General features: G+C 41.9%; 1 protein-coding gene across 2 annotated transcripts in view; it reads left to right on the forward strand.

Annotated features, from left to right (window-relative positions):
- Positions 1-12,842, forward strand: part of chd1l (chromodomain helicase DNA binding protein 1-like) — a 28,978-nt gene that overhangs the window by 4,303 nt on the left and 11,833 nt on the right. For both annotated transcript variants that reach the window (XR_010092182.1, XM_063467498.1), the window contains exons 12-18: positions 36-146; positions 1,368-1,482; positions 7,027-7,180; positions 7,338-7,527; positions 9,752-9,897; positions 11,769-11,932; positions 12,027-12,223. Coding sequence is in view for 1 of the 2 variants with exons in the window: in XM_063467498.1 (XP_063323568.1) it covers positions 36-146; positions 1,368-1,482; positions 7,027-7,180; positions 7,338-7,527; positions 9,752-9,897; positions 11,769-11,932; positions 12,027-12,223 (1,077 nt within the window). In the remaining variant the exon portion in view is untranslated. The remainder of the gene's footprint in view (positions 1-35; positions 147-1,367; positions 1,483-7,026; positions 7,181-7,337; positions 7,528-9,751; positions 9,898-11,768; positions 11,933-12,026; positions 12,224-12,842) is intronic.

Consider the following 12,842-nt stretch of genomic DNA (forward strand, 5'->3'; position numbering starts at 1 on the left):
TATAAATAAATGCTGAATTCAGCTTTTCTGTTCAGGTTACAGCTACGAACGTCTGGATGGGTCAGTCCGAGGGGAGGAACGAAACCTAGCGGTGAAAAACTTCAGCAGCAAAGATGTCTTTGTCTTTCTGCTCAGCACTAAAGCCGGTAAATAAAGCCCTGGTGTAGTATTTTCTGTGATATACTTATATATAAACTCATGTTAAACCGTGGCCGAAGTTTCAAGTAATGAAGCCTATTCAAGTAATTCCTGTGAGTCAATTGCGCAGACTTCCGACTGATCTAAATGTTCAGTTTCAGTCAGGTTCTCCTTTTTTTTCCTTTTTTAAAAACCTTTTTTTCACTCAATGAGTGCAGATACTCCTAATATGGTCATCAGAGGCACCGGAGCCCAACCCAGCTGCTGTCGGCAATCAGAAGAAAGGTGGAGGACCTAAAATTACTTGTTTCAGTCAGAGGATGAACTGGGGGCTGCATTTTGAACTCGCGCAGAGCTATTCTAGTAGAAGAATGGAAATGCAGAGCTGGGACAGAATTAGTTCTATTTAAGATATTCTTCAGGCAGATGTCTGAATCTTTTGCTTTTTCATTTTACTGCAACATAACTAATATAAATCACTGGTAAATGTCACATGGAGAGCCCATACAAGAAGTGGCTGTTATTGGTTAGCCACAGAAAATTTCAGAGGGATGTTTAAGAAGCAGGTCTTTAGGAAGGAGGATGTGGAAAAAAGCTGGCACCTCTTCCCTCCCCTGCTACTCAATACCAAATACTTCTGCACTCTCAGCCTCACCTGCATGGGCAAGAATGGGTAGACAAAACCTAAATAGTAGATCGGTCAAAGATGATCCTGAAAGAGATCCTGGTTCCTGCTAAAAAAAAAAAACCAACCCAAACCTAAACAGGGATAGAAAGTCATCATATGATCTGCTATCACGCACCCCACTGGTTATGATTGGGAACTAGGCATATGAAAAGGGGAAGCAGTAACCCCTTCTACTGTAGACATTTTAGATGCCAAAAGTGCTGAGAGTGCATTTGACAAACAAGACTGTGGCAATTTTTAAGATAACACTTCTGTGAACTCTGCTGTAGATTCAGATATGCAGACAAGCCTGCAAGCTCAGCTTGAGCTGACTTTCTAACACAGAAGTGGCTGAGAGAGGAAAGGGGAGTGATGACAGGAGATAAGAGCTGCAGCAGAATGAAACGCCTGTGTAAATAAGGCCAGCATGTTTCCTGTTACAGATTATGATTTTCTTTAACCTGTTTACAGTAAATGCACCATTCCTACTGTTTCTTTATTGTGTGCACAAAAATCGAGAGCCACAATTTTCAGTTTTTGTTCTTTCTCTCTGTCTTTGCAGGGGGAGTAGGGATGAACCTGACAGCTGCTGACACTGTCATTTTTGTGGATAGTGACTTCAACCCTCAAAATGACTTGCAGGCTGCCGCACGCAGCCACCGGATTGGTCAGAACAGGTGAAGCATACGAGAAATGATTCCAAGCAGGATCTAATCGGTATTTTATTTAGATGTCCTGAAAGTCGCACAGTTTCGCAAAGGGGCGTGCAGCATTGACAGCACAAAGAAGCATGTGAAAACTTCTGCACGATGTCCTGTTTTGCTGAAGAAAATAACTATCTCATTAGGCTTATCTCTAGTTAGGTGTGAAAGAGTACTCCCTGCATGCAACCTAGTTATTGCACATCAATAACGCTCGATAGGGATGTTTACAGAAAGCAACAAAATGGATGCAGCAGAGCGAGACAAAAATGTTTTAACACTTACTTTGGTAGTGTTTTTCCATATTTTTATTTTTTTCCATGCTGGGGAACAATGTCTGCGATATCTTTTGATTTATGTCGTAAAAACAAGTTAACAAGCCAAGATTATGTTGCACACTCATTTCACAACCAGCGACATGAGGGCATTGCCAGGAGGTTCTCGTTGAAAGAATTCCTGCACCTCCTGAGCTGTCCTTGGCTGCTTTTCTTTTACTCTGTAGTCAAGCTCACCCGAAACCATTTCGTTGGGTTTAGGGTGGATGATTGTGAGTGGCAGGCCTGAAAGTGTGTTTTGGCTCATTATTAAGAAAAACAATTGAATTTCCAATGAACTTGTTAAGTCTTGCTGTAGTATCATGACTGTAGTATGAGTGTAGAGCTCCACTTTTTTTTTCTTCTTTCATGCAGTAACTGTTGGTGAAATAACCGGACCAGTTCAGGCAGTGCAGTTCATGTATTTTGCAGAGAACAGCTTAAAATAGAATGAATTGTTAGAGGTGTCACGTTGGTATACTGATGTGTTCACAACAAGTGAGAAAACATTCCACCTTAAAACTTAGTGGTTGTCGCTGGCTCCGTTCAGCTTCTTATTAAAGATTCTGTGTTATGTTGTTTCAATATTTATATAACCCTTTGTCCTCTGGTTAGGGAGAAACTCTTCATTTCTTAATGAGCTTTTAAAATATGTAGGATGTAGGATACGTTGCAAAAAATCAGGTGCAGGGTGGGGATCAACAGGTAGAGCATTCAGAGGTGTTGTTAGTTATTCTAATATTTCACATATTATAATATTTTGCACATTTCTGCATGTCGCAGCACATCACACTACACCTCCAACAGCTGACCTCAAGAGTGTTTTCACCATGAACTTCAGGAAGTATTTGCTTGGGCTTGAGTCTAAGGCTACGTTCACACTGCAGGGGAAAGCTCATCAAATCCGACTTTTTTCACCCTATGCGACCCATATCCGATCATGGTATAACAGTGTGAACAGCACAAATCCGATATTTTCAAATCCGATCTGGGTCACTTTCGTATGTGGTACTGAATCCGATACATATCTGATGTTTTAGGAAGCGACTGCTGTTTGAATGGTCATGTCGCATTAAATCTGTCTTCTACGTCACTGACACAAGACAGACGCCAATTATCAGTGCCGGAGAAGCACCCAATAAGACATCGCGAACGCTTCCTGGCAGGGCTCTAGACTAACTTTTTGCCATGGGCGCACCGGTGCGCCTAATTAGGCGCACTCAAATTTTTCAACCGCATTGCTTAACACCGCAGTTTTACATGTGCACTTTCTTTGGGGGGAAGTCCATACAGACAATATTCATTTCTAAATTATTAACTAACAAACTTGTGCTTAAAGTGCTTTGTCAATATTGTAGAAAATGTTAAACTTAATCATCATCTCGCCTCCTCTGACGACCTGTTTGCTGCTGCCTGCTGCTGAAAGGCAGTGGGGAGAGGGGACACTTGGGCAGTGCATTTATTGCAGCATATAATGTGTTTTCTGGATACACTGTGCTTTTACAGCATTCAAATATTGATGGCTCCGTGTCAGAGCTGGCTATGAATTTCAGACGGATCAGGCCTTAACTTAACACAAAAGTTATCAATAGTTCTTTTCATCTTTTCTCATTACCCACAGCTACATCCACTTCTGTCGGGCCTAGACTGCTCACTAGAGCTGGGTATCATCACTGATTTCTATAATCATTCGATTCTGGTTCTCAAAGTCCCGATTCGATTCAATTTAGCCTCAGACAGTCAGAAATATTATAATTGTGATCATTTATCAGTACTGATAAATGTGAGACTTCATCAGAATTGTGAACATCACAGCAGATGCCTTTGTGTGAAAGTAACTGAGAATAAAACACAGAAAAACAAGGAGACTTTCCTGGTCTGGCGTTTTATAGCAGATAACCTTAAAAATATTCTGCAATATTCTGCAATTTTGCACAATTTTAAGAAGTTTAAATTTCTTCAGTATTGAACAGCAGAAATTAGGCTTTCTTGTCCGAGGTCATTTAAGTGAAAAAAAGAAAAAGAAAAGAAAAAGACAGCGACCGACAGCGCTGTAAACAACGGTAGACTGGTGGGTAATAAGTGAATGAATAATGCAGAAAACAGATATTTGAGACGGGAAACTGTTCTTGAAGTACACAGAGAGAGAGAGGGAGAGAGCTGTGCATGAAGTGTGATTTTATCGTGGTGGAAGCAAAACAGCAAAAGTCAGAGGGAATTCATGATGACATTGATCAAATGTGAAGCGCAATTTGCTGCTTCTTTTGCTGCTGGCTCGGCGAATTTTGGTTGGAGAGACAAAACCTGCAGCTCTGAATCAGCGCAAAAAAGACGGAAACACAGCGCGGACCCGACGCATCAGAATCGCTAAGCTCCGACAGCGTGTCCGTGTTCGGGCCGTGGGGTGAGAAAGCCGAGAAAGACAAAGCTGGGTTTGTTTTTTTTTTACCCGCGACCAAATATTTTTTTTTAGTCGCACCACTGAAAAATTTGGTCGCATTTGCGACCAAATTGGTCGCACTCTAGAGCCCTGCTTCCTGGCCATCCTGTGTAGATGTTAGTGAAACTGTTTGGAAGACATCTCCAAAAGTTGAATCTGTTCGTCTGGATGTAGCGTTTTGTGGAAGAAATGTTTCGTCACTCATCCAAGTGACTCCTGTGGAGGTGGCTCTTCAACATAGAAGAGCCACCTCTTCTACGTCTTCAACATAGAAGAACCACCTCCACAGGACAAGACTCAGCAGTCCATCTGCATCTTAAGGACAAAGGTCACTCTTTCGAGGATGCCAATGTTCACATTTTGGACAGAGAGGACAGATGGTTTGAAAGAGGAGTGAAAGAAGCCATCTACGTCCACTGTGAGCGACCATCTTTGAACAGAGGCGGTGGTTTACGACACCATCTGCCATCTATAATCCAGTTTTGAGTTCCCTCCCCAGACGCCTTAACGCCCACTCACATCCTGGGCCATCTGACCTCAGGAAATCGCATGATAAGGTGGGGCCAGGTTTCACAATGAGCTCACCCGAAACCCTGGCTGATTGGGACCCACACCCATTTTTAAACCTTGGCTCATGTGATTAGAGGATCACCAGGGGGTCCTTTGTCCCTCTTTGGGGGGATACTCCCACTGGGTTTAAATCTGGGACTCTCGGCCATTTGACCTTAGAACTGAAGAAGCTTCTCGGATGAGAGGTGAAACGTCTTCAAGCAACCTTAAGAAGTCCAGACGCTTTTCTTTGCAAGCTCCTTTGACAATAAGGATAATTATTAAGCCATATGTAAATAACAAAATAACTTTATAACTTAAAGCAAAATTGGGAAACGTAAAGTCCGAAACAAGTCTTAATATTAAGGGCCATCAGTCAGACAATACTGTTTGGTCTGGGACTAAACAGAAAGCGTTGTGTGTGACGTCTTCTTTTGCGCATGCGGGCCGCTTTGAGGGTTCACACTAGAGCGTGTTTGCGGTCACATTTTATTTGTAGTGTGAACAAGAAGACAAAAAAATCGGATTTGATCAAAAAATCGGAATTGAGCATTAAGACCTGCAGTGTGAACGTAGCCTAAGTGTCGATTAAATTATCTACTTGGTCTTCATGTCTTTTTCCCTTGTGGTGGTCTTCATTAAAGGGGACATGAAACACTACACATATAAAGGTTATTTATAACACTGAGACCTACTCTCAACTGGCATAGATGTAACACTGTCTGTGAAACTGGATTTAAGAAATAAGTACCTAAAGTTAAACATCTTTAACACCATCTTCTGTCAGTAAATGACGTCACCCGGTTGGTTGGTTGGTTGCAGCTAATAAACTTACATTAGTTTCTGTTAGCTAACTAGTGACAGAACCGATAACTCCAAGAAGAGCAAGGAGACTAAAACTAAAATAAAAAAACTAAAACTAAAAATCAGTCTAAAGGGATCATTTTTGGGTTGCTACAATGAATTTTATGTCACGTTGTTTACTTTCACTCTCTGTCTCATTAGCAGTATCTGGCTCCCCGCTGTTTGGCTAGCTGCACTCAAAGGGGAAAATCAAGCTGTTAGCCGTAATATTCGGGTTTGTTACGCACTTTTTATCAATGAGGACTGCGTGGAGGTGGAGGAGAGCCTGTTTGAGCCAGGTGTGAGGTGATTCACCGGACCGACAAGCTGGTGTTAGAAACTCACATTTTTCCTCGTCTGGCCAAGTAAGGGGCGCAGTCAGCTGATGCGATCAAAACTATTTTATGCAGTAAAAAAATCTTTCTTTTCCCACGAGCACATCCAGTTTACAACATAACAGCCAACTACATGCACACCACAAACATAACTGTTTCTTACTGAAGCACGATTGAATATCCTAACATCCATCAGTGTGTCTGTAGGAAAAGTAGGCCGATGCGTGCCATGGACAAAACAACAACAATAAAAAATCTGTCACTTTTTAAAATAAAATGTAAATTAGCCTTTATATGTGTCGCGTTTCATGTCCCCTTTAAAAGCCAGTTTCGTCTCATCTTTTGATGGCTTTTGTGACTGAACTTGAAAGGTTTTTGAAGTGTTCTGGACTAACAGACTTTCATGTTTTAAGGTAGTATTAGTCTGTTGTTCTCGTTAACATTGTGGGGGTGTTTGCTGCGTACCAACACTGCCTTGGCATGACACTGTCAGTCTGGCATCAGTTAGCTAGACTGCTGACTTGGCTGCCATACTCGGCTCTGACTTAGCCAGTAGATATCAGGTCCAAGAGATCTTTTTACGTCCGTAATGACTGTAAATTTGTTTCAGAACAAGGCTAGATAATAAGGATACTTATCGTGAATTTCAGCAAATGTAAACTCTCTTTTGCGCCACATAGACTGTATGTAATCAAATCTCCAACATGATTGGTTAATAGATCTCCAACCACTGTATATGTACCTACATATACAGTCTCAGACTGCTGCAGTTGAATTTATATACGTTTATCCTTTCAGTTTGATTCACCTAACTTTTAGTCTATTTTTATTACATTTTCTTTTGTATTAATATCTGCATGTCAGTCGTCTGTGAAGCACTTTGCAGTTATCTACAGGAAATAAGCTATAAAAGTAAAGATTGATTGACTGATTGATTATGGGTAGCTTGAGCTTTACTTTACTCTATGAATTTAACAATTCTCAACTTAATGGAAGTTCAATGTGATGCTGGTTTCAATATTTGAATGATTTCCTACAGGCCTGTGAAAGTGATTCGCCTCCTGGCACGAGACACTGTGGAGGAGATCATGTACTCTCGCGCTGTGTCCAAGTTGCAGCTCACCAACACTGTTATTGAAGAAGGCCGCTTCTCTTTACTGGATCAAGCTCAGTCAGCTGCAGGAGGGCTGCAGGTTTGTTAACTTTGAATCACTGAAAATAAATTCTATCACTGCAGGATAATCACTGATAATCTCTGAATCCTCCAGTGCTCAGTTCACTGTGTGTCCGCTTTGTATCAAAACCTCTCCAGTTTTCACCTCCTCTGCTCACATTTTCTCTTCGGCACAGCTAAGCGAGATCTTGAAGTTTGGCATTGATAAGCTTTTGTCATCTGATGAGAGCTCCATACAAGATGTGAAACTGGAGAAGATCCTTGGCCTGTCACATAATGGTCATTGGGTGGATGATGACGACTACTCCCAGCTTGAAGAAAATGAAGAGGATGATGAAGGGAAAGGATCTGAAGCCGACGGGCAGAGTATGTTTCATTATAGTGTACATGTTGAAATCTCAAATCACTATGGGCTATTCTTAGTGTCTGAATTTCAAAAACGACTAATATAATGTAACTGGTGTGGTATAGCGAACATGTTGTTCCTGCATGTAAGCGACTCCGTTTTACTTTTGGTTCTTGAACTGCAAACCACAGAGGAGAAAACACCCAAGATTGCTTCTCTTGGGCTCATCACTAGAGGTTGCAAAGAAAACAGAGGAAATCTGCAAATCACTTTAGGTCAGGAGTGACAAATTTAGTTTCACACAGGGCTGCAAGAGAAAATGAGAATCACATTGAGAGGAATACAGATAAGTGTTCAAATAAGTCCTATAAAAATAAAAAAGGTAAAAACAACCTTACTTCTTCCATAGGGATTAAAAGGGTACGTTGCAGCCAGGTGCTGCTTATCGAATGTACTATGAAAGCAGAGGTTTTACCAGTTTTCTGTTGTGGTACATTGAAGTGTGTGTTAACACAATGCCACAATCTTCCCGGGAGTGGATGTCCCAGTAAATTCACCTTGAAGTCAGACAGTGCAAGGCTCAAAGAAACTGCCAAAAAACCAAGGAGTGGCATCTGAGACTCTACAGGCCTCAGTTAGCATGTTAAATGTTAAAGTTCATGACAGTACAGTTAGAAAAACATGGAAGGATCCTGGAAGGATTACCAGGAGAAACCATCTTCTCTCTACAAAGAACGCGGCATCACAGCTTAGGTTTGCAAACCTGCATCAGCCCAAACCACAAGACTTGGGCAACAACATCCTTTGACTGAAGACACCCAATTGGAGGTGTTTGGCATAATGCACAGCGCCATGTTTGTCACAAATACCTATTGCATGCTGTCAGTCGTGGTGGAGGCATGATGATCCGGGCTCGTTTTGCAGCCACAGCATCAGGGAACATTGTAGTCAGTGACTCGTCCATGAACTCCTCTGTATAACAAAGTATTCTAGAGTCAAATATGAGGCTGGCTGCCTGACCGAAGCTGGGTCATGCAGAAGGACAATGATCTCAAACACAGCAGCAAATCTACAGCAGAATGTCTGAAAAGGTAAAGAATCAAGGTGTTACAACTCAACCTGAAGACCTTCCAAGAACTAGATTATTTTTATATTATATATTAAAACCAGTCATCCCCCCCCAGCTGAAGCCTAACAGCTAACTAACACAGCATGGCATAACTGGCACTGAGTGGGTACTTTTTTTTTTACCATGAAGAAAGGCCTGTTTACTGATGTGCCATAAAATGACGGCTGTTTTTAAATGATATAATTTGTATCATCATTTTGAATTCAAACACCAGCAGAGATACTGAGTCATGGACAGCAGAGAGGGGCGGGAAGGTGCTCCATCAAAAAGACACGAATCTAGAGCAAAATAAGTTTGAACCCATCTCAAAGTGACGACTCTGTAAAAGGAAGTCTCACCGCAGCACAGGAAATGAAAGTCAGGGAGGCCATTAAGAAGATGATTTTTCTGAGAAAGTTTATTCAAAGTGTTTTGGGTGTAATGTGCAGCAAATTTCATCCCAGTAAGTTAGATGATTCCATAAAATTTTCCTCACGGGCAAAGAGATAAGTTTAAGTAGAGAAAAATGGGCTTTGTGACACTATGCAAGAGATGGAAAAGATTTATTATTGTTAAAATGTCCCATACTGCCAGTAGTTGTTAAACTCGGACATCTGAAACAGGTTGTTGTGACTTTGCTGTGTTGTGGCCTTCAAGTAGATCTGTAATTAAGCCAAATAATGAATTTCTGGAGATGGTTTTTTGATAAAATGAAAGCAGGACAAACTAAATATGTCTTGCCCCTGATGTGATTCTCATTTCTCTCGTGTCCCTTAAGTTTGACACCTCCAGGGATAGCTCAGTAGGTAACGTGGTCACCCCATGATCGGAAGGTCAGGGGTTCGAATCTACTGAACGGCTACCCTGCGATACCCCTGAGCAAGGTACCGTCCCTACACACTGCTCCCTGGGCGCCTGATTTGCGGCTGCCCACTGCTTCACTGAGTGAATAGGTTAAATGCAGAGAGAGTAATTTCCCCACGGGGATCAATAAAGTATACATTATTATTAAAGAAGCCAGGAGCCTGTTAGTTTACATGCAGATTTTGACCTCCTCTGTGCTTCATCAGAGCCGACATTGTCTTTTCTCTCTTTGTGATGATTATCTCAAACCTCTGTCCCCTCTGCTCCTTTAGACCACCTGTACTTCTTTGAGGGGAAAGACTACAGTAAGGACCCCAGCTCTGAGGACCAGAAGAGCTTTGATCGTTTGTTGGAGGAGCAGCTGACCGAGTTTCAGAGAGCAGCAGGAGAAGGACGAGCTCTGCGACACAAAACTGGAGTAAGACGCCCCGACTTTAAATTAAAACGGAATTATCTTTGTAAGGACATGCATCCCACATGAGGTTAGTTATGTATAGACAGAATGCTGAAAACTTAAAAGAAATTAGCTATGTTAGACACTCATCGTGGCTCAGCAGTTTCCAGTTAATTAGCGGACGAGGAACACTTGGACGGAGGATACATCCACCCCCATGAAAAATGAAGGGAACACTGTGATGATCACAGTGCAACACAGTCTGTAAAATGTTGGGGACATCAATCAGTTCGGTCCTGACAGACTTTTTTCTAGTTTTGCTTTTTGCTCGTGTCCTCGTCACTACCACAACATGTGGGCGTAATGATAGAGGTTCAGGCTGGTGGTGTAATGGCGTGCTTTGGGCCCCTAAGTACCAGCTGAACCTCATTTAAACAGCATGGCCTACCTGAGTGTTGTCACTGACAAGGTCCATCCCTTCATGACCACAATGTACTCATCTTCTGCAGACCACCTTTGGGATGTAGTGAAACAGGAGAATCACAGCATGGATGTGCAACCGGCAAACCCGCAGCAACTGTGTGATGCCGTCATGTCAATAAGGACCAAAATCAAAGGAATGGTTGAATCTATGTGAAGTCAGCTTGTGTTGCTAATCAGGAAAAGTCAGACTTTCGGTGCCATTAGAACTGCTACTGCCTGTGCACAGTGGTCCGAAAGACCTTCCAGGAACAGCCAAGCCGTTTCCTAGAGAACTGATTGGTCAGTAGGCGATAATTTTGTACCTTTTGATCTCCAGTCATAAACCGCTGCAGAGCAGTTTAGGTCTGCAGCATATGTTATCATGGAAATGTACACAAGAACTTAACCGCCAAGTTACCTGGATACGTTCAAATCCTGCTTTGTAGTACACATCTGCGGTCTGCGAAACAATTTGTTCCGGATGTTCCTGATTAATGTAATCAGGGACAACAATAGAAAGTATATTTTAAAAGTGACTGACTAAAAACTTCACAGGCACATCTATGAAGGTCATTGCTTTGAATTCAAGTGAAGAAGTAGTTCAGACTTGTTGTCGATTTCTCATAATAATGCTGCCTCTTTTATTTTTGTTGGACGGGTTGTTATCTCTTCCTTTCAGGATGTTGCAGGTGATTGAAATGTTCCGCAGGCTGTTTTTGGTCCTCAGTCATATTTCACCATTATATGTCACAATTTTTCCTTCAGCTGTTAGTCTTTTTTTAATATTATCAAAAGTGAATACCAGTTAAAACCTATTATAATCACAAGATTCTTGTTGCCTTGGGTTTTTTCCCTACCACACTCAGTGTTGTAGCTCCTATGGGACCGGGTTGTTAACTCTGGAGGAGCTGTAGCTTTAACATCGCTAACGAGAGCATTATAGTTAACCAAAACTAACTAAGCCAGTCTTTGTTAACTTTGCTAAATATTCAAACACTATCACATTGGTAGATATGTTTATTGAGAATGGGATCACTGCAGGACTGACAGTCAGCAGTTAGAAAGCTTTGTTTATATTATAAATTCTACTTTCTTACATTTTGCCCCTGACAAATATTTTCCGCCTCAAAATTCTCCAAATACCAAAGCGATTACTGAAACTTATAAAATCTCAACTGAAATTAAACTGCACAAATAAAAAAATGGAAAATGGATCAAATGTTTACTCTGGACTGAGCAACATTTAATTGACTTTAATTTTATCTGTGGGTTGATTTGAATGAATATTACAGGAAATCCCAGCAACCACAAAAACTCAGGCTTTCAGTGTTACTTAAAGGATAGATACAAAGCAGCCTCACATGTTTTCTTACGCTGATAATCCCAGTGGTGCAAGCGTTATATGAGTGTGATTTTTCTCAATGGGTTCTCAGGTTTCACTGTCGGTAGCCCTTGGGATTCCAACGAGGAAGAGGAAGCCTGTCACGGAGGCTGAGCTGGAGCAGAGGCGGCAGAGGAGGGAGGAGGCTGCAGCCAAGAGAGCCAAAATGCAGGAGGAGATGAAGCAGAAGCAGGAAGAGCAGAAATACAAGAAAAAGTAAAGATTTATTAGTTTATTTGCTTTTTTAAAATTCTGAGACTTCTTTTGCACCGTTTTTTCCCTTTATTTGATGTGTGGGTTCATCATGCAGAATGGCCTGGTGGGAGTCCTGCGGGTACAGATCTCGGTGCCTGCCGTCTGTGGACAGTGAGGAAGAGGAGGAAGAAGAGGAGGATGGCAGCAGCATGTGCTCCACAGACTCTGACAGCACAGATATCCACTACGTTCTGGGGGATGTTACTCATCCTCACACCGCCCAGGGAGACGCCATCATCGTCCACTGCGTTGGTACGCGCTCCATTTTTCTTGTTACTTCGTAAACTGACACATTTGAATTTTTAATTCAGTGTGCGCTTTGTAGGAACTATAGATGGATATGGACATAGTCACGTGATGTCACCTATTGGTACAGGTACAGGTGCTAAGTAATAAGCTAAGACCAAGAATTATTTTCACCAAAATGAAAGCACAAACTTCAGCTCCCCATATGGTCTGGTGAGTAAAACATATGATGTGCATTGCATTAAAAAGCCTCCAAAAAACACCAACAGTGGAGAGGTTGAACCTGAATAAGACTGTCAGGACAGCTGTCAGTCACAGTAACCAGCACGATCTGATATCGTCATGTTGGTGTTGTTCCCAGATCATCATACTAAATGTTGTTCCAGGATCAACATTGGAAGTGACCAATCAGAATGTTGTGACGTCATACTTTTGCGACTTCGGGAAAAACCGCCGTAAAACAAAAAACTGTACTTAAGCTGCGAGAAACCGCCTCTGTCCGCCGATCAACGGACCCTGACCCTAACCCTAACCCTAACCCTGTAATAAACGGTAAGCAGAATTGATATTGTCCTTGCAACATTGGAATTTCATAAATGCACGAATGGCTTGGCGCGCAGAAGAA

Source organism: Pelmatolapia mariae, linkage group LG23, assembly GCF_036321145.2.
Source record: "Pelmatolapia mariae isolate MD_Pm_ZW linkage group LG23, Pm_UMD_F_2, whole genome shotgun sequence".
Taxonomy (NCBI): Eukaryota; Metazoa; Chordata; class Actinopteri; order Cichliformes; family Cichlidae; genus Pelmatolapia; species Pelmatolapia mariae.